General features: G+C 42.4%; 1 protein-coding gene across 8 annotated transcripts in view; it reads right to left on the minus strand.

Moving 5' to 3' along the window:
* RNF130 (ring finger protein 130) overlaps window positions 1–22227 on the minus strand; it is an 86143-nt gene that overhangs the window by 9964 nt on the left and 53952 nt on the right. For 2 of the 8 annotated variants that reach the window (XM_005295823.5, XM_042850950.2), the window contains 4 exons: window positions 11447–11543; window positions 10181–10385; window positions 7898–7991; window positions 5259–5446 (listed from right to left, as the gene is read on the minus strand). In XM_005295823.5, coding sequence (XP_005295880.1) covers window positions 5431–5446; window positions 7898–7991; window positions 10181–10385; window positions 11447–11543 — 412 coding nt within the window. In that variant the 3' untranslated portion in view covers window positions 5259–5430. Of the gene's footprint in view, window positions 1–5258; window positions 5447–7897; window positions 7992–10180; window positions 10386–11446; window positions 11544–17963; window positions 18109–22227 lie in introns of those variants that run through there. The other 6 variants (XM_065556017.1, XM_065556016.1, XM_042850951.2 and 3 more) reach the window with 4 other exon arrangements.

Consider the following 22227-nt stretch of genomic DNA (forward strand, 5'->3'; position numbering starts at 1 on the left):
CTGGCATGGCTGACGATGCAGGTGCAGGCTGCTATGTGTCCAAGGTGGCTCAGGCATCCCCTTGCTTTTGTGGTGGGGTATCGCCTGAGCGTCTGGATATCTGTCATTACTTGGAATCTGGACTCCGGCAGGAATGCTCTCGCCTGTACTGAGTCCAGCACCACCCCAATGAATTCTGTTCTTTGGGTCGGGGACAGCATCAACTTGTTAACGTTGAGGATGAGTCCTAGTCTCTCAAAGGTGGCTCTGACCAACCGGACCTGGGACTCCACCTACTCCCTGGAGCGCCCCCACAGCAGCCAGTTGTCAAGGTAGGGATACAACTGTACCTTCCTCTTGCAGAGAAAAGCTGCAACAACCGACATGCACTTGATGAACACTCAGGGGGCTGTCGATAGACTGAATGGGAGCACCGTGAACTGATAGTGTTTGTTGTCAACCACAATTCTAAGGAAACGTCTGTGGGCTGGACGAATGGCTATGTCAAAGTACATGTCTTTCATGTCGAGGGCGGTGTAACTGTGTCCTGGATCAGAGGAAGGTATGATCGTGCTCAGGGAGACCATGCGGAACTTCAATTTCACCATGAACTGGTTGAGTCCTCTTAGGTCTAGAATGGGTCTGAGATCCGCCCCCCCTTTGCCTTGGGGATAAGGAAGTATCTGGAGTAGAATCCCTTGCCCCATAGCTCCTGAGGAACCTCCTCCACTGCCCCTATGGTGAGGAGCGATTGCACCTCCTGTATAAGGAGTTGCTTGTGAGAAGGGTCCCTGGAGATGCACGGGGCAGGGGGGGAGGGGAGGAGCAGAGAATATCCCACTTCTACCGTGCGAAACATCCAGCAGTCTGATGTTATTTGTGACCAAGCACAGTAGAAGTGGGACAGATGGTTCAGGAAGCACGGGGAAGAATCCGGGATACTGGCAGGTACATCGTCCTCGGGCATCCCTTCAAAAGCCTTGTTTGGAGCCCAATGGTGGCTTGGTCGGGCCCTGTCCCTGCCCTGAAGGCGGGGTTGAAGGCCCGCACCAGTTATTTCTGTTCCTACAGCAGTAAGAGTCCTGCCTTGGGCAGGGCTGGTACTGCTGCGGCTGAGACTTGAAATGCTTGCACTGGGTAGCCATCGTGTGCATCCCCAGCGACTTCATCGTTGCCCTTGAGTCTTTCAGGTTGTGCAGCCTAGAGTCAGTCTGGTCCGAGAACATCCCTGCACCTTCGAAGGGAAGGTCCTGCAAGGTCTGCTGAACGTCCAGCGGTAACCCAGAGGATTGGAATTTCTCCTCATGACCACCCCTGATGAGATGGTATGGGCCGCTGAAATCAGCCAAGTCGAGGGAGGCCTGTAGGGAGGTCCTCGCTACCGCCTTCCCTTCCTCAACCATGGCGGAAAATTCCGCCCTTGATTCTGCGGGGAGCAACTCCTTGTCCTTGGACACAGAGTCCCAAGAATTAAAGTTACACCTGCTGAGGATAGCCTGCTGGTTGGCTATCCTCAGCTAGAGGCCTCCTGCAGCATAGATTTTCCTGCCATGTGTTTGGCCTCCTTAGCCTTGGGGGCCGTTGCCTGTTGCTCCTTTTCATTCACTGCTGAGATCACCAGGGAGCAAGGGTGTGGGTGAGAGAATAAGTACTCGTATCCCTGAGATGGGACAAAAGTACTTCCTCTCCATGCCCCCGGTGGTGGGCAGATTGGAGGCTGGAGTCTGCCACAGGGTTTTATTATTTTATATGGTCTTTATTAGTGGTGGTACCACCTGGGAAGGACCTTCTGGGGCAAGAATGTCTACCATTGGGTCCTCCACCTGTAGGCCCATGTTGCAGGCAATGCGGCGGAGCAGGGCATGATGCACCCTGTGGTCGATGGGCGCGGGTCCTGAAACTGACACTTCTGCCACCTCCTCATCGGGGAAGGATGATGATGTGGCAAGTGGAGGTACAGGGTCCTCACGGCCCTCTAGCTGCCCAGGTTGCTCCTGGGCTGAACTAGGCTCCTCTACTGGCTCAGCAGGGCCGGATGTCTCCTGGGTTATGGATAGGTCCCGGGCTGGTTCCGTTGACACCTCTGTAGTCTGAGAGGGTGGTCTGGAGAGGGCAGCTTCTGCTCCCGGAGGGGCAGGTCTACCTTTAGGTGACCAGGAAAAAATGGCATCCTGAGGTCACAGACCTAGAAGCCCTAGAAGCGGTACCCTGGGCCTGATGGTAAGCCCAGGGGTTCCAAAAGGGCCATTGTGTGTGGAGTGGCCACTGTGGCTACCAGTCCGTCCACACATCCCTTCAGCACCTACCAGACCTATGCTGACTGCGCCTTGAATAGTATGAGTCTGCATCAGACTCCGAGGATCCCGAGGGCTATGACCACAGCAGCGCCGAAGACGCCTGTGCTGGTGCTCAGTGCTGTGTAGAGGAGGTAGGGGACCGGTGTCATGGATTAGTGCAGCTATCTCATGACAGAGACCGGTGCCATAGGTCCTGTGCCAGTCCTGTGACGGTATTATGGAACAGTGTCGACCCCTCGTTGCCGGGGAGATAGATCGCCACGCCCCTGGTGCCGTGCACGTTCTCACTGAAGCCGGTGCCAGGGAATGGTGGCGTGGCGAGGGGGACCTGGAGCGGTGCCGGTCCGGCAACTGGGAGCTCTGCATCATGGCGGGCTTGCCTCTGGACGGTACCAGTCTTGACGGTGTGGAGGTTTGTCACTAATGGCCGGGGGCTGAGCTGCAGTCATCTCAATGAGATTTCTTGCAGCCTCAGAAGTGTCTGGAGTGGAGGGTGGCTCCAACACCACCACCTGGCACTGCCCTGATGGACAGTCGCTGTGAGCCGGACTCAACAGCATGGACTCTTGTTGCCTGGGAGCTGGGTCCTTCCTCTGGTGTAGCAAGGCATCCCCTGGCAGTCCCACAGCTCTCTGAGGAGAGTGCCCTCTGTCAGCCCTTTTGTGTTCATGGGGCACCGGTGACGTAGAGCAGTGCCAGGCCACTACTCCTTGTTGCGGTGCTGGGGATCGCCAGTGCCGAGGATCTCTTGCACTAGAGTCCTTCCTTGGCACCGATTCGCGGACCGATGCAGGAGCGCTCTGGGCCTTGGCGGTCACAGGCCGCTGGATGGAGTGCAGCTTCCATGAGCAGCTGCTTTAAATGGAAATCCTTTTTAGTCCCGGGCTTGAAAGCCCTGCAGATCTTGCAGCACTCGGACTGATATGCCTTCCCCAGACACCTGAAGCAAGAGTCCTGGGGGTTGCTATTTGGCATGGGATTGTGGCATACACTGCATGACGTAAAGCCTTGGGTTTGCAGCATGCCCCGGAGCTCAAAAAAGGGTGAGGGGATGGTGAGCGGGATTGTCCCTAACATCTATGCTAACTATACTAAACTACACTAACAACAACTACTATACAAGAAACAAAGAGAACTAGATAACTAAGCTAAGGGAGCACTTGCAAGGCAAACGAGATGCAGTTTCAATGGAAAGAACTGAAGGGGGGGTCGGGTGGGCAGGGTCCTATATTGAACACCATGAAGGTGCCACTCCAGGGAGCTCCCCAGCTGACCCAATGGGAGCTGCTAAGGGAAAAAGTTTCTGACGACGGTGCACGCGGTGCGCACATACCTGATTGGAATCGACGTGAACAAGCACTCAAAGAAGAATCTGCTTTCTAGAGCCACACAGGTTTTCCCCAACTAGCTCTCCACAGTATCTTTAAAAATAAGTTTAAGACCATGATCCCAGCAGGTATGGGTGTTATTTGATTTAAAGCCATTTCAGTTGCCTTATGCTTTTAGGAAGTTGGTGAAAAATGTAATCCCCTTACTGTATAGTCTGTGTTTTACATCATACTGCACATCATTCATCCATCTTGGCAACAACATTCAGCTGATAAACACAGATTCTAAAACGAGCCAATCCTGGAGCACAACACGTAGGAGTTTTTTCCTCCACAAACCCATCCAACAAGGTTTCCCAGATTTTTCAAAACAGATTCACTGCTCTCATTTCATTGACTGCATTCATGTTTTTCAAAATTTCACAAAGACACTTTAAAAAACCCGCTATTAACATTATTGAAACTATCATACATACATTTCATTTCTAAAAACTGCCTTCTCCTTGACAGCTACAAATTAAGTAAGTATTTTAATGCAGATTTTGGCTGCCTTCCTGAATTCCAGAAGTGCCTATACCTAAAAAAATTCCCTACTCCAAGTACATTTGAAAATCTAAATCCTTTCACAGTTTAATAAAATGGCTCTCTTTGATAGCTGGAAATAACTGGTATATTTTAATTATAGTGTTAGATTTCGGATGTCAGTTAAATCTTGATAACAGAGAAAACCCACAACAAGTTCTAACTCCGATCAGCTTATGACTTCCCCCTCCCCCGCCCCTCCAACTGATCTGCCCACTTCACCAGCCAATCTCATTAACTCTGACATTAGCCTTTGGCTGGGAATCAGAACTTAGCAGCTCTACATCCAATACCAAAGACAGTATGCATTTTTGAAGTGAATGTTAGGTTATTTCTTACTGTCTAGTTGGATAAATAAGCCTGTGTGAAAATGAAAATCCCCAGCAAAGAATGGCAGGAAAGGACATGATCAGAGTTACCATATTACAGTCAAGATCATTATCAATCTTTCCATCTTGCATAATCACCTATGAGTTGACATGAACCAGCACCATTATTCAGTAAGCTTACTGATCTGTGAGGAGATTCAGCAACGGAAAGAGGAGGGAAAAACCACCTCTTCGTGCAGCATTAGGCAGGAAGAGGTGGTGTAGATTAGCTTCACTTTCTGGTAGTGGGGGAGGGCAAGAAAGATTAATCTTCCGATGCATTATGAAGAAGGAAAACAGAACTGCAAACTTTCTGCGGGGACCGGACTGAAGACAAGAGATCATAGGTAACATGTGTCCCAAGGTAACACAAAAGAGTATTTTAGTTCAAAACAACTCTGTAAAAAGGTCAAGAAAAAAGTCTGATATTTACAAACGTTGGGACCAGTTATGTGACTGACTATAACAAACTGGTATGGAGCAGTCTCTAGTAATGCTGTCGCTAATCACCATGCAAGTGGTGGGTGTTATGCTAATTTCTGTCCCAGAGTAAAAAGAGATGCATAAAAATCTAGCTAAGATGAAGCCATTTGTGACAGGAGGTTAGACAATACACACATTGCAATAATATATCACACACAAAACACTAAAGATAGAGTATTCAATGCAGAAGGTTCATGGAAAATAAAATTCAACTACAGAAAAAGTTTTCATAATTAAAGTTTATTTCTTCATTTTTTCTTAATACAAAGCTTTGGCATTAGCAAACTTTAATGAAAAATAAATGTACTAATTATAACTGCATATGCTGCATGATCAATAAATGATGCAAAAAATAGGTGTCTCTCCAAGGCAAATCTGTCAGAAAGTGTTTCTTCAATACCATTCTGCTCTGTGGGGTAAGAAAGAGGACAGAATATTTATATTAGTTAAAGTTAATACTGAATGTTTAACTAAAAACTGTCAAATAAAAGTTAGTGTGAAAATTATATAGAGCTAAAAATGGTGAATGCGGTTCCCCACATCATTGCTTACTATAATGAGTGAAGAATATCTGTTACTAGAATTCTTCACAACCCTGCCTTAGGTTTGAGTCTTGCTTCTAAACCACTGGGAAATGATTGCCCAATGCCAGGAGCCTCTGGACTATGAAATGTGGTTGTGCAGTTGCTTTTGGGAGGCCAGTCTCAGGTTATTTCTGGTGATATAGAGCAAAATTTGCCTATTATCTAAATAATTAACAGGCAAGGCAACAGAGAAGTCAGACAAGTTCCTGGAAGTGTCTCCCCAGCCTGGGAATACCATGAGATGTTTTAAGGCCAAGTGAAAGCAGCCATTTAATGAAGTGCCCCTTACTGTTATTCCTTTCTTATTATTATAAAAATGGTCATAGTTGTCTGGAGCCATTATTTATCTTTTGTACGTGCACATGAACACAGCAACTAATGCCTTAAATCAACCTGTCTGAAGTGGGGGAGACAGAAGAGGAAGCAAGCAGCAGGGAACGTCCCTTGGAAGGGTTTCACTGACTGAGAAATGCTCTCTGAGAATACCACCACAGAATGCTTAGCATCGTCCACTTGCTTAGTTTACTACTACTTCTCCTTCCTGCTTGCTTCATCTTCCAAGAGGAAATGTTTAGTTATTGTTCACTGATTGCAGGGGCACTGTCAACATTCATTTTTATAGGGAGAAATGGGAAGTAAAAAGCTTTTCTGCTTTTCCTCCTTTCTTGCATCTATACTAGTGTGGCATTTCATGGAAACCACAACAGAGAGTCATGACGTATCTGGCACATTGACCAACATAGGAGAAACTTTTCACCTGACATACTTTGCACATTAGGCAGCAGTGAAGCAATTAATCAAAAAATAGTGGCATGCATACACAGGGGACAGGCCTAAACCAGGTAGCCTAACTTGGCAGCAGAGTCAGAGGTTGCTAGACTCCAGTGAAATCCAGTGGGGAAGCCATGGAGGTTGGGAGGCTGCAGCAGGTACTGAAGTTCCATGAAGAGAGAAAGGGGCAAATTTTTGCCACCCCCCTTTCTGTACTCTTTCCATCTTCACTAGTCTATTTCACACTCTCTCTTTTTTTAAAAATAGTGTTTTTAATCTACTGACTAAGCTTTCAATTCTACCACTGTTGCTGATAGTTCACATGACAATGATGCAGTCTGCCTGTGTCACTTAAATACTGGCCTGAAGAAATTCCCTGGATGCAGTAGCTCCTTGTGAATAAAAAGAGTTGGTGTGAAATTTAACGCAATACTTCCTGCTGCTTACTAAAAGAAAGAACCGCAACCAACAGAGCATCAACAGGAAGACAAGATGAGGAGCTGAAGGGGAAATGCCAGAAATGTAACTGGTTCTGATTCTAGGAGTATACATTGACTGAGTTTTCTCTATCCTCTTCCTAATGCACGTGGCAGTGCCCAGAAATGCAGAAATTCCTTTTCACAGGCACATGTACACAACTCCTAACAACTTCCCTCCCCCAGTTTTTCTGGCTATTTTTCACAGCAGCCGACTGTCTTAAGTATGGGAGGTCACCATCTCTAATTTTGCCAACTCCCTGATAACTAGCTGCAATTCGATATCTACAAAGCTACAAAGCAAGCAGCAGCAGTGCAAACTTCCCATTACTGCTCTTGAGTCCCAAAATCCTCTGAAAGGAGCTTCCCTAGTGATGTAACATTTATATCCTTCCTCCTCTGTGAAAAGGAATTCCAACAGTGAAAATGGGCTTGCTGAGCTGAAATCTGAGAAAAAAATCATAGATCATAGAAAAAATCATAGAATATCAGGGTTGGAAGGGACCTCAGGAGGTCATCTAGTCCAACCCCCTGCTCAAAGCAGGACGGATTTTTGCCCCTGACCCCTCAGTGGCCCCCTCAAGGATTGAACTCACAACCCTGGGTTTAGCAGGCCAATGCTCAAACCACTGAGCTATATTTCAGAGAAACAGACTGAAGCTGCCAGAAAGCCACCAGATGGTAACAACTACTAGTTCCCATCAGGCAGAGTCTGGCCTGGTGGACTAAAGGTATAAGCTTACTATTTAAATGTATCAGCTGATTAAATGCTAATTCAAACACTACAGGGTCTAACCAGGCTCTATGATACCCCACTCTTTTTTTGCACTTCCCCTTTGTGGGGAGCTATTTTAGGCAAATCTAGCTACCTGTGCATTAACAATTTCTAGTAAAGACTTTTACATAGAAAGAGTAGGCACTCACTTTGAAAAACCTCATTTCTCCCATGCTTCCCCTCCTGCCACTTCTTCCCAGTGTTGCCTGTGACACAAGCACCAAAAACAAATAGATATCTAAATTTTTACTTACTCGTCAGCATTCAAGCTAGCTGTAGCTTTGATGATCATGTAGCAGAGTGTGAGGGCACTGAGGAGGCCAAAACTGGCAATAATAAACCATTCTTCTGTTGATAAAGGAAAGGGAGGAAATCACTCGGGGGAGAAGGATTATGTCCTTCTGTCAAATCGATGTGAACATTTCCCTCAAACGCCACTGGCAGAAGGCTACAGAGTTCTAAGCCAGGACTGGCACCAAGAAGTAAAGCAGAAGGAAGTTAGCCACAGAGTTACTGGTTGGAGAAGGCTAGCAAAGAAGAAGTGGAGAGAAGATGTGGAAAAAAAGCCTGGCACAACAATATCTCCTGGCTGAGTCCCAGGGTTAGCAATAAAGAAGGATCATTTAACAAAGTAAAGTGAAATGCAAGACAAGGAAAAAAGTAAATGAAGGCTCTCCTCTCCTCCCAGTTAATATGGATATTGTCAGGGTTGGTTTGGAGAGCTCAAAATGTGACTTCATATTCATGTGTATATAGACACATACTTATAAAAAAATAAATTATTTTTTAAAAGCAAATACTTTAGTGCTATTTTTATTTAAACAAAGTTAGTGCCAGTTGCCAAGCACTAAACCACAACTCTAACAAATTTTCCACATAACGGAAGGATGTGATATTTGGAAAGGAAACAGATTTCAGTTTCAAATGATTATAAAAATGTACAAATGCTTTAAAATAAGAAATATTTTGCTATGACCTTTTAAAAAAAGCATTCAATATCAAAGGCATTATTAAACAGACACTATGCTCTCTCTCCTCCTGAGAAGTTCTGCATGTGCAAATAGGTTTAATTACAAATATTCTGGTTTAGTAAGATGTATTTTAGGTTTTACTTGAGTGTGCCAGAGAAATGTGTGTTATACAGAAAGTTAAAACCCGAAAAGCTTTTTTAAAGAAACTATTTTATAATCACTATCAGAACGAACTGGTTCTTATATTTGTCTTTTCTTTACCACGGTGTTCCATCTTTGAAAGGCAGGTACTACAACAGGGAACAGACAGTCAACACACCTGCCTTCAAGGAAGTTGAGCAGTTAGCCTGGTTTAATTGCAAACTTCTTTCTCCTGGATGGGAACACTCTGAACATTAAAAATTGTTACCAGGTTTAATCTGTGTTTGGGAGAGCTAAATAAGGGATGGATTAGTAATGACAGATGCTGGACAAAGTGACTTCTTGGTTTTGTGAACGAACTAGATTTGGAGTTTGGATTTGTCCTTCTCAGGCCAGCACACTAATTGATATTGGTAAATTTGGAGGAAAGGTGGGAAAAGTGGAAAAAGGAAAGTCTTCTATCACAAGTTTGCTTTGTTGTAGCATCATAAGAAATGTTCCATAATGCACTGTATTTAAAAGCTTTTTTTAGTAACTCTGCTTATTAACATAGGTAAGACTACAAGCAGTGTCCCCCGAGTTTATGAGATTGGGTGAATAGATATGAATGAAGAAAATATGAGAAAATCGACTGCCTCCAACATGGATTTGAGTTCTGTGATGCAATGAGAAAAACACTTATCCATACATCAAATTATTACCCCAAAACATTTAGAAAATGATGCAATGCCATGCATACTGTATTCTCAGGGTCTTTGTTTATACACCAGAAACCCCAGGTGGAATCTACTCAGTGGAATTTCCTCTCGTTTTTCATTTGAAGAGAGCCCTGCAAATAGTTTGCTTTCACTGTCCTACAATATCATGATACCACGTAACATCCAGATTATGCTGGGTTCAAAGACCTTCACATCAAACACAAAAATCGTATGTTATAAAGGCAGACATGACAAATACTAGGGCTAATCTCTTAGATCTCTGCTCCTGGGCCTTAGGGGTTCCAAATGCAACACACTAATTGAGAAAGCGTCTAAGTACCCATGATAATACCTATAACCAACTTAGTAACTACTAACCAGTTCAATAATAGTCTTGCAGTATATTTTTGCTATGTAAAAATAGTAAACTCCTTTTTGCCAACCACGCTTCCCATATTGGTTACCAAATTAATTTTTTTCTTGAAGTTCACCTAATAATTGTATGCAGTTCTAAATGAATTTACCATTAATAATGGAAGTGTTTGCAACAGTCCCTGAAGTTACAAGTTTCAATAAAAAACATGTATATTTCTTACACTGAGAGAGGTCACCTTTTTCTCTATAGGGAAAGGTTTCACCGCTGCCCTGCTGTGCAGAACCACAGCAAAAATGGACACCACACAACAGGGAAACCATGAAACTATAATAAAGACCAAATAATGCTTACTTGTTACAGCAATGTTGATCTCCCCTGTCCTTGGAGTTATTTCCCCGTCCTGTGGAAGCTGTGACATCCCAGAAGTACGTAGGGGCTCCAGGCTGAGTGAGTTGTCATTGGCAAAGTCACCAAGTGCTGATCGTCTATTGGCTGGCTGGCCTCTGGTGAGCCTTTCCATATCAAAGGCTACGTTATCTGTACATGGCACACTTGGCTGGAAAAACATTACTTCCATATTAAAATGTTAATTATTCAATCCTCAGGCAGCCTGCAAAAGTCTCCCCTGCTTAAGTGTTTTTTTTTTTTTTTTTTAAATAAAGAAGACACTGAATATGTACAAAAGCCTATCTCTATCATAGAGAGACAAGGCGGGTGAAGTAATATCTTTTATTTAACCAACTTCTGATGGCGAAAAGAAATGTTTGGCTCTTCAGGTCACTGTGTGTAGCTCAAAAGCTTATGACTTTTACCTCACCCACTCGGTCTCTCTAATATCCTGGGACCAATAAGGCTACAACAACAAGGCTAAAAACCCTTCTGTACATAGGTCAGAAAATATTATGATTCAGGAGAGGGAGTTGAATATGTTGGTGGCCTATACACAACAGTATATTCTTAAGAGTAAAGAAATTTGTTACCAGGGGCCATAAAAGCTGATTTCTTTGTACTCTACATCAATAGTGAGAGGTATTGGTCAAGACATGTCAAATTACACTGTTTCCTCCTTTACCAACTCAGGTATGTTAATTTCAAAAGTAGCTTGCCCACAATGTGTTATCTGCTGTTATTTCTAGAAAGTTTGTGCAGTTTGACACAGCTAGGAATGTGGGCCTGATTTCTCCCTTGCTGTGCTTGACCTGATAGCTACTATAGACATGGCATAAGCTTTTCCTTCCCCTTTATATGAGGGACATAATCTGCCTGAGAATCACCAATGCACTCAGAACTTCTCCCCAGACAGGAAAACGGGAGAAAGATCTCCTCTGAGACCATCCTCTAATGTCTCCTTGTGAATCAGCTAGCAGCTGGTATTTGCAGAATGGATTCTCCGAGCACTCAACCTCTCTATATGCATTTGAGGTCCTCTGGCTGAAAAGACAGATCAGAGGCCACACTCAAACCACAGGAAGAAGGGCTCCAACACAACTGAGCAATATGCTCTTGCCAACCCACCATACCTGCTGTGATGGATTTCTTATGAGCTACTTTGTGTGAAGAAGTTACTTGAACTGGCTGTATCAGTTATGTAATAAAGGTCACAAATATGTAACTTACTACAATTCCCAGAGCCTTCAAAATGTTCAATTTACACATAGGACAGGTACAGTGTTCGCTAAGCCAAGGATCCACACAGGCTTTGTGGAAAACGTGCCTAGAAAAGAATACACAGGGGTACACACAATTAACCTGCACAGAGTTTCATAGTGTACAGCATAAACAGTCTCACACTCAGATGAGATTTCAGAAATGAAACTTCCAATGAAAACAATTTAGAAGCTTGCATCACAAACTAAAAGACAAAGAAAAGAATATTATGAACCTAACTGCAGAATCCATCTCTGTTAGTGTTCTGTGCTGTCTGGACCAAGGAAATCTAAAGTTCTGCTTTCCTTTGCCATCAGTTAATCATGATTCACTTAGGAAAAATAGAATTTAAAGCCCTGGTTCTGCACTTGGGCCTGCACATGCAGACCCTTGACACCTGCTGAAGCCCCAATAACAGGATCAGTTTATAACGTGAACTACAGGATCTATATAGATCCACAACCTTGTCTTTAATGGGTGTAAAACTGTGACATACTGAATATGTAGGCATTCCACCAAATAACAGTACTAGTAACTTTACACACACCTGTAGCAATAAATAACCTGTGATGTCTTCTAAGTATACTTCAGATTTTTGCAATATTTATATATTTTTTATTACTAATATATCATTTAGCTAAATATCAGGTATACAAATGAAGATCCTAATCACACAATTGGATCACTGCAGGATTATTTTCTGCATATTAAGTTCGAGTCTTCTGGATGTAACCACAGTACAAACTGCAGGGTAAAATTTACATGCATGTTTTCTTTTAGTATATGATTCTAGTTAAGATCCTGTATCTGTGTCAGACGATAATCCTTAATTTTAAACATTTTAAAAGGGGATATGTATAACAATTTAGAAAGTACCTATTGCAACAGTATTTAGGTACTGACTATCTCAAATAGGGACCTGCCCCATTAAAATTGTTCAAATATGCTAGCTGGATTATTAAGTAGTCAAAACAGGACAAGAAACATTACAACTGAGAATAACTAATAATGGTGGAAGTTGGGGTGAGAGTGTCCATCTCCTCTACCTTGACATAATAGTGCTATAATCAACTTTGGTGATTTTGCTGCTGCCTCTCCCTAGCAGGGAGCTAGTCTTTTTAGTGCTTCTGTGCTTGTCATCAAGAGGGAGAGCTGCCACCTCTCTACTTTCCATCAGTTTAAACTGGCTTGGGCGGGCAGTGGCCGACCTGCTGACACTGACACCTTGAGGGAACTTTCTCTTGCAGGTTCAGAAGGTGACAACTTGCAGCAGCATCAGTGTCTTCCCTTTCCTGGTTGAACTACATTGGCTGTCTCCCTCCCCATGCAGTTGTAGCTGCTGGGACACTTTGTGGCTTCTCCATGCTGGATTCTTGGGATAGGGGAGAGACTCCCCTAAATACAGCTGGGTCTCTGAAATACAGCCCTGAGCAGCAGTAGAGCCTCTCTGCAGCAGCTGCTTTCACACAAGTTGCTGCTTTGCTCCTCCTCCTCCTCCCATGTCACTAAGCTCCATCCAGGACTTATTCTCAATTAAGTGGCAAGAGCACAGTCCCATTAGAAGTCAAGTTTGAACTAAAAATCAATTGCCATATTACAATTAAAAGCAAACCAAACCTATTATGGATTAATTCTTGGCAGGCTTTTATAATTGGCAAAGGTATGTCAAAGGAAGGAGAAACACTTAGAAGCTTTACCCTATCATACATACCTTTTGAGAACTGGAAAAACAGGTTAACCATCTTATATAGTAAAAACAAATCTTCTAAAGATGAGAAAGCAAAATGGGCTTCTACTTGCACAGCATGTTAATTTGCATTAGACAAGAGATTTGTATTGCCACCCGCGTGACTTGCAAAGACATGCTTTCAGACAGATTGATTAATATAGAGGTAATTAACATTGATTTTGATATAAACTTAACAGGAAAGGACTGTACAAGGATAGTAACAACACGCTCAGGCAAAGGAATATGATAGGCCTTCCTTGACCTGTCACTTTACCTGTAGAACATTTTTGACAATGAGTAGTCGGGGAAGGAAATGGTATCAGTAGATTATCTACTTTAATACAACACAGCCATGTACTAATATACTTAGTCTACACTGAAAAGTTGTATTGGGATAGCTATGTCAGTCGGGGTGAAAAAAAAAAAAACCACACATACACCCCGACCAACAGTTATGCCAACAACATCTCCAATGTAGATGCAGCTATGTTGATGGAATAGAGCCTCCGTTGATGTAGCTAACATCGTTCAGGAAAGTGATGGTCCTACATGAGAAGAAAAACTCCTCTTGGTGCAGGCTGTGTGGCTAGGTGGGCATAGCTAACTGAGAAACAGCTTTGTTCTGACATACCTGAGAGAATGTAAAGTGCACCATCTATTCCAGGCTACAGAGCAACCTACAGCTGGCCATCAGAGCAGCTCAGAATCAGGGAGGTGCAACGGCGCTGTATAGCTGCCTTTACTTCTGCCTTCTATTCTGAGCCCCCTGAGATGCTGAGCATGGCATGTGTCCCCAAGTTCTAAAATCATAGTAATACTGCTCATTCTTCCTTCTCTACCATACAAGACATTAAAAGCAGAACAGAGGAGGCATGTCACCAGGAAGCTACTAAGTCTCCAGGTTGACTTCCTGGAGAACAGCTCCTGAAAAGGTTTGTTAGTAAAAATGGAAAGAGGTAGTGCATGTACAATAATAATTTTATGTCCACAGGTATTAAGCCGGTGGCAATACTCAAGTACATCAATGTAATTATGTTCTAATCAGTAGTACTTGTTCAAACCAACTAAGGGGAGTGGGGATGTACAGGTATAACTAAGAGTCTACTCTGGTCTGCAGAACCTTTACTACCAGTGATGATGCACAAGGAAAGATTTCAGCTTGACATTAATAACCAAGGTTGAGTTTGCACAGGTGGCAGTTAGGAAAAAATAACTTTATTGGAAATAGGAGTACATCTGATATCTGCAATTTTCCAAAATATTAGATTGTGAACTTGTCTCACTCTAAAAGCCAGATTAGAGTTTTAAAAAGAAATTTAAGAGACGAAAAGCAATAAATTGCCATCCTAAACAACACAACATAATTTTATGCACCACTGGATTGGAAGCCATTTAAACATGAAGAGAAATATGGAACTCCACTATGCTGGGGGGAGAGGTAGATACGCTGGAGGATAGGGATAGGGCCAAAAGAAATCTGATGAGGTTCAGCAAGGACAAGTGCAGAGTCCTTCAGTTAGGACAGAAGAATCCCATGCACTGCTACAGGCTGGGGACCGACTGGCTAAGCAGCAATTCTGCAGAAAAGGACCTGGGGATTACAGTGGATGAGAAGCTGGATATGAGTCAGCAGTGTGCCCTTGTTGCCAAGGCGGCTAATGGCATATTGGGCTGCAGTAGTAGGAGCATTGCCAGCAGATCGAGGGAAGTGATTATTCCCTTCTATTCAGCACTAGTGAGGCCACATCTGGAGTATTGCGTCCAGTTTTGGTTCCGTCACTACAGAAAGGATGTGGACAAATTGGAGAGAGTCCAGCAGAGGGCAACGGAAGTGATCAGGGGGCTGGGGCACATGATTTACGAGGAGAGGCTGAAGGAACTGGGCTTGTTTAGTCTGCAGAAGAGAAGAGTGGGGGGGATTTGATAGCAGCCTTCAACTACCTGAAGGGGGGTTCCAAAGAGGATGGAGCTCGGCTGTTCTCAGTGGTGGCAGATGACAGAACAAGGAGCAACAGTCTCAAGTTGCAGCGGGGGGAGGTCTTAGTTGGCTATTAGGAAACACTATTTCACTAGGAGGGTGGTGAAGCTCTGGAATGGGTTACCTATGGAGGTGGTGGAATCTCCTTCCTTAGAGGTTTTTAAGGCCCGGCTTGACAAAGCCCTGGCTGGGATGATTTAGTTGGTGTTGGTCCTGCTTTGAGCAAGGGGTTGGACTAGATGACCTTCTGAGGTCTCTTCCAACCCTGATATTCTATGATCATATTTTTAGTCACTTTTGACATCAGAACTATACTCTCCTGCATTCATGGGCTGGTTTGACATGGCATGGCACGGCACGGCACAGCTATCTAGCATGGAGAGCTGTATTAACCAAGCTACAAATGTACTGCTGAATATGCTGGATTGTTTAATCAAGAAAATTTAAGAATCTCCACTAACCAGCCTGCTGATGTCCTTACTTCATTCTAGAATCTTTATTAAGGCAATGAATGTGGGACAAACATAAGTGTGAAAAATGGGATAGGTACTCTGCTCATCCTTCCTGAGCAACTATACAAAAAACGGTCCTTCACTCCCTATTTCCTTATTTCTGCTGTCAATAGTTATTAACTTTTTATTTGTATCACTCATGAGAGCACAGAAAAGATTATTCAGCTGTCCTTTGAGGTAGAAGTGAGCTTGCAATCCCATGGTACATATAATTACGTTACTGTGTTGTGTTACACATTTTAATGCTTTTAGTCACTTGTATTTTTTTTTTAAACTCCATAGTCTGGATTTTAGAGTGGGACATGCATTTACAACAATCTAATATTTTGTGAAACAGCAGACATCAAGACTCCACATAAGTATGAAAACAGCTTTAATATGCTGTTATCAGCTAATCAGTGCTCAGTGCTATAAAACCACTCAGATCAAATCAGACACTGAATGATAGGGATTCCAATGTGTACCTAGTAAATATTATGAGATTATTTTAAAGAGATATTAACAGTCTGATAAGGTGTTTCTGTGCATTTAAAACCTAACTACTTTTCTGATATTTTCATTCTTTGCTATTGGTTCTTAAACCTCTTGAACTCTGGGAAACTTTATAAATGTTTTCCAATCTCTCTCTCCCCTCCCCACCAAGTTTTAATTTTAATCAACATATTTTTGCCTATTTCTCCCTCCCCTAAATATCCTGCTGGCCTTGATATGGGGGCTCTTGATCAGTCCAGGTTTTTTAGTATTTCCAGGGGTTGAACAGCAGTTACAAACTGATACGACAATAATGCACAAGTATGAGTAATTTATAAAGTTGAGCTTGAAAGAGGAAGTCCTTGTATCCACACCAGAGACCTTTTCCTCCCCCCCCCAAAATACATGTGAATTAGTCCAATACGGAGCATTCCAAAGGGACAAATCTGAGTAGTTCTGAGGGAGCTGCTCTAACTCACATTAGCTTACTATGGTCTCCTAGAAACCTTATACCAGCAGGGGATAACTGGGTGCAATGTGCTCCGGCCCTGTTCCTCCTCCTGCGCTGGGTGCTGCAGGAAAGGAGGCACAGAAGTCAGCCCTGTGGCAGCAAAGGACACCCCCATGCTGGCAGAATTTCCAGCAAGTGATTTTTAATTAGTTTTGTTTTCCTTGGAATGTCTGAGCCAACCAGCCTCTGCATGTGGGTATGTAAACAGTGACCGGATTCTGCTCTACAACGTGACCTCTTTGGGTGGCAAGCCAGCCTCACAGCTTCGGTTGAGAGATTCAGGCTAGTGGGGCTGAAGTTAGCAGTCTAAAAACAGCATTCGAAGCTGCGGTTCGGGCTGGAGTTCAGGCTCTGAAGCCCTAGGCTCCAGGCTGAGCTGTAACTTCAAAGGACTGTACTGTTGACCTGGGCTGGGAGGCTTGCTGCCACAGGCTGTATAGACATACCCTTTATGCCATTCCAGAAAGAGGGAAGTAGGCCTAAATGTCCCCCACAAAATAGCCCCATTATAGGGAGATTCTTTGGCTGGTGTAATTGTTCCCTACCATTCCCTAGTAAAGGGAGATTGGGTGCAAAGAATGTTGCTCCAGCATAACAATCCATAGATGGTTGGTACAAGCCATCTCAATTTATAGTAGCACCAGAATAAGGCAGGCACAGATATGGCTAGTCATCTTTGTCACCCTCTCCATTCCTGCACCTAGCACAAAGGAAAATTAAGAAGCTGGCCCAAAACGTGTATGTACTGTATTTTACTTATCAATTTGGCATTCAACCTTATAATAATTGTAAAAATTTTTAAAATTTGCTGTGTTGCTTTTGTTCTTCCTTTCCTTCCTCTTTTCGCTCTTCTGTTTCTCAGTATCCGTCCCCCCCTCCCTCTGTCCACTCTTTTTCTTTCCCTGCCTCTGGTGTCTCCCTCCTTCCCCTCTTCCTGACTCATTTTCTATTCCCATCTTCCTTTCTCATTTTCTTTTCCAATCTGATTTCCCCAAACTCCTCTCTCCTCGTTTCTAAAACCATCTCCTTAGCTTCTCCTTCCTTTCTTTCCACACCACTCATTACACCGACAACTCGCTACCTCCTCATCACCCCATCCCCACTCTGGTCTCCCTCCTTTTTCCTAGCCTCAATGCTGTGATGGAAAAGTGAAGTGGAATCCGAGTGGAAAAGTTATTTAAGAGATTTGTCTTGTTAGTGTCTTTTTGACACATTTGTTTCATTACTTGTTTTAAAAACTTATTATATAAGATAATACAATAGAAAATTTTTAAATAAATGCTCACAAGTCTAAAAATGATGTCACCCTGTGTTGAGGGAGGCTGGGTAGAAATGGAGGCTCTCTTATGTCCTCTTACCACAAAGTTCCAGCAGCCATGTTTACAGGCTCGGAGTGTTGAAAAGATTTCAGCTTCTGGAGCACAGAGGTGGCTGTGTAAGAGACATTGCCTTTAACTACAATATGCACAAGTAATACTATGTTGTTTATATTAGTCATTTTCATATGTAATTAAAGAGGAGAATTTTACTGAATGTACTTGAATCTGCCACAAAACAACACCTATGTGCACCAGAAAACTAGAGTCTTGCCACAGAATTTAGGTCCAACTTGCTACGGAGCACATAGGGCTTTGCTTACATTGTACATTGGGCCACACCAGATTTCATTGTACCAATGCATAAGAGTGTCAGACCAGGACTTTAAACAGGAGAGCACAATTCTAGCAGCTAGCAAAAGGAAATGCTAGGTTCACAATGGGCTATAAGAAGTAAACTACATTAGTGTCACATGTCATTGAAACCCACTGTCCAATGATTACAGCTTCCTTAAAAGACAGAGGCTCATGCTTTCATTTGGTGCTTCTTGGTCAACATACAGCTCTATCCATTTTTCTAAACATTCTCTTGCAAGACATTTCTTCATGTCTGACTTATTGACTGTACTGTTTTTATTGCTTTATTACTGACTACAAATATGGTACCAAAATTAGAAGGTGGAGTGGCAGGGAGAAGAGAGTGGAAAGAGAGAGATTAAGATCCTATAAAGGTATTTATTAGTACACCCAGTTCCTTACCTGTTCATATCAAACAAGTCTAGAAAAGCCCATTATCTAAAGAATTCTGTTCACTGCTTTTGTAATTTAATACATATTTTTGAACATACTAAGTAAAGTATGTGCAATCTTGTTAGTGATATGAGGGGGAAAATGCAAGCAAAACTGCACCCTAATAATATTACTATGCCATGGACATACCATTCTTTGTAATGCTTTCTTTTTTCAGAGGTCAGTAAATTTTTTTTGTTATTACATGTAGCTGATTCATATGAGATCAATCTTTTACTATAACAATGTTCCACCAGGAAAAAATTAAATATGAGCCAATCAAGATGCTTAAGTGATCTGAGAGATGCACAAGCAAGATTTAAAGCTAAGGCCAGAAGGGACCATTATGGTTGTTTAGTCTGACCTCCAAAGATAACCACTTAATTGCAGGGAATCTTAATTGTGTTTGGCTGATCAGCAGGCAATTTTATACTCTATATACAAAATATTCCCAGGCAAAAAATTAGAAACATTCAGTCTAATATTTGTATCTATTATTATATCTATATTACTGTAGCTGAAAAGGGTAATGAAACATTCTTTCAGATTGCTTTGTGTATTTGACAGCAGTTTCATAGTATCATTTGTGTGGATTTAAGGTTTTCATATAGCTCCAGGGAAGAAAAATGTTTAAAAATAGAAGCTAGGGTTGCAAAACAACAAAAATTTGTAGGGGGACCAATGGTAGGTGAGGTAAACTAATATTTTTTTTTAAGTTGATATGATTCTAATTAAAAGAGTCACTACCAAATGCCCATAATACATTATATATTTACTCTCCATTGTTGAATGTTGTCTTAGAAGCTCGGAAATAAATTTTTCCATGCTCATTTTTTCTTCTGCCATCTGGTAAACATGAGTTATCTTTTTGTTAGTGCCTCAGAGGCCAACATGGTAACCAATGATTTACTTCGGTCTATGCACTAGGATTTTATGCTGACCTGTAGCTGTTTTAACACTTTAGAAGCTATTTTGAGGGAGTTTCACTCAGCATGTGCATGCGTGTGCAGTGTTCTGCTGAAAAGGAGGGTAAGTTTCTGGCAGGGATGCAGAACTAGTTTGGGACTCCTTAAAGAGGCAGTCCAAACTGGTGAAAGACAGTTCAGCTTGTCTGGTCTTTCTTCTGCCTACTACTATAATCCTTGATACACACAGTTAGGCTGGGATCCAGAAGTAGGAAAACATGCATTATGAGAGATCATCAATCTGGGAGGAACTGGCATAGAGCCAGCAGAAGCTCTATCAGGCTTTTGGGGCACGATACTGCTTTATTGTTTGGGGATGGGAAGGACTAAGGAGGCTGGGAAGGACTTAGTTCAAGATGCAGAGCAAAGTTGAGGGAAAGCAGTCTATTTTACTTTGTTCTGGTCCCTCCAACTAAGTCAAATTTACTTTTCTTTAGGGCTCTAAGTGTTAATATCAGCAGGAATAGTTCTGGGAATTGAACCTGCACAGTATCAAACAACTGCCATACACTTCATTCATTGTATCCCTTCTGCAGCAAGATGAAATACATTATTGATTCGTTAGTTGCATAAGGTGAATAATAATGTGGATACCTTTTTATTTCTCTCTGGGACCAAAGCAGATTTAGGAAATTTATAGACAATTTATCACCATTTAAGAGGTCAGGTGTTAAGCCTAAATTGGTTGATATTCATTTTAATATATTAGCACTTATTTAAATTTACAGACCCTATATTTTGAAACCCAATAAATAAAGCCAAGTTCTTCTCAGAATTAGGTGTACTCCTTATTCCCTTCAGGTGCCCTTTACATTCCAGGTGTTGAAGTCTGTTGGTTTTCAAGACTAGAAACAAGTCTCAGAAAAGCACACCTCAAATAAAATCCCTGCTTCTACAGTGAAATAAGAGAACACATTTCATGGACAGATCATCTGACACCATTTGGCTCTCAGTATTAAGCCATAATCTAATTATTGCAAACTGATATAAAAGAAAGCTGAAAATACTTGTACTCAAAAACTTTGATGACTTTAGATCAAGGTAATTACACATGAAAAATTGTTAGGACACAAACTTTCTAGGATAATGGCATCCACGTGAAGATGCGCATGAATCGCTCAAAGAACAGCTAAACAGAAGTTTTAATGACAGGAGGGAAAGAAGTGGGAGAGTCTGGAATCTCTAGATAATCTTCTCTAACCTGGACCCACAATTAGTGTTACTATGATGTCAAGTATCAGGGGGTAGCCGTGTTAGTCTGTATCTACAAAAACAACAAGGAGTCTGGTGGCACCTTAAAGACTAACAGATTTATTTGGGCATAAGCTTTCGTGAGTAAAAACCTCACTTCTTCGGATGCATAGAGTGAAAGTTACAGATGCAGGCATTCTGTACTGACACATGGAGAGCAGGGAATTACTTCGCAAGTGGAGAACCAGTGTTGACAGTGCCAATTCAATCAGGGTGGATGTAGTCCACTCCCAGTAATAGATGAGGAGGTGTCAATTCCAGGAGAGGAAAAGCTGCTTCTGTAGTGAGCCAGCCACTCCCAGTCCCTATTCAAGCCCAGATTAATGGTGTTGAATCTGCAAATGAATTTTAGTTCTGCTGTTTCTCTTTGAAGTCTGTTTCTGAAGTTTTTTGTTCAATGATAGTGACTTTTAAATCTGTACTAGAATGACCAGGGAGATTGAAGTGTTCACTTACTGGCTTATGTATGTTACCATTCCTGATGTCAGATTTGTGTCCATTTATTCTTTTGCGGAGGGACTGTCCGGTTTGGCCAATGTACATGGCAGAGGGGCATTGCTGGCACATGATGGCATATATAACATTAGAGGATGTGCAGGTGAATGAGCCCTTGATGGTGTGGCTGACGTGGTTGGGTCCTCTGATGTTGTTGCAAATTCATTCATTCAAGCTTATGCCCAAATAAATCTGTTAGTCTTTAAGGTGCCACCAGACTCCTTGTTGTTACTATGATGTAACTGAAGGTTCTTGAACTACACCCTGGAATTACGGACAATCAAATAGTCTCTGAAATTTCTATCCAGCAGCTGCTAATAATTTGTAGGGGCCCTTGAGGACAGAATATTGTTGCATAAGAGTGCATAAAAACTAGTGCATTTTTAAAAGTATAATTCAAATTTGGGTAAAAAATTTAGACTTTGTAAAAACAAACTTTTACAACATCGAAGACCAAGAAAAATGCTCCCAAGTGGTGTTTTTTTAACCACATTTCAATGGAAATAGTTTCTAAACAAACATGTCTCTGCAGTGTTTGTTACCCAAGCACTGCAGCACTGAAAACCTAAAAATGAGACATTTCACTGATTTTCATTGTCCAAGACACACACAAAAAAGCAAGTAAATGAAGAATACAGGGAAAGTGAATTGATTTATAAAATCTTCCTGCTCCAGTAAACAAAGGCATTAACAGAATCATCCATGGTAAAGACATTTTTATTTACTATATACAA

This window comes from Chrysemys picta, chromosome 8 (assembly GCF_011386835.1).
Source record: "Chrysemys picta bellii isolate R12L10 chromosome 8, ASM1138683v2, whole genome shotgun sequence".
Taxonomy (NCBI): domain Eukaryota; kingdom Metazoa; phylum Chordata; order Testudines; family Emydidae; genus Chrysemys; species Chrysemys picta.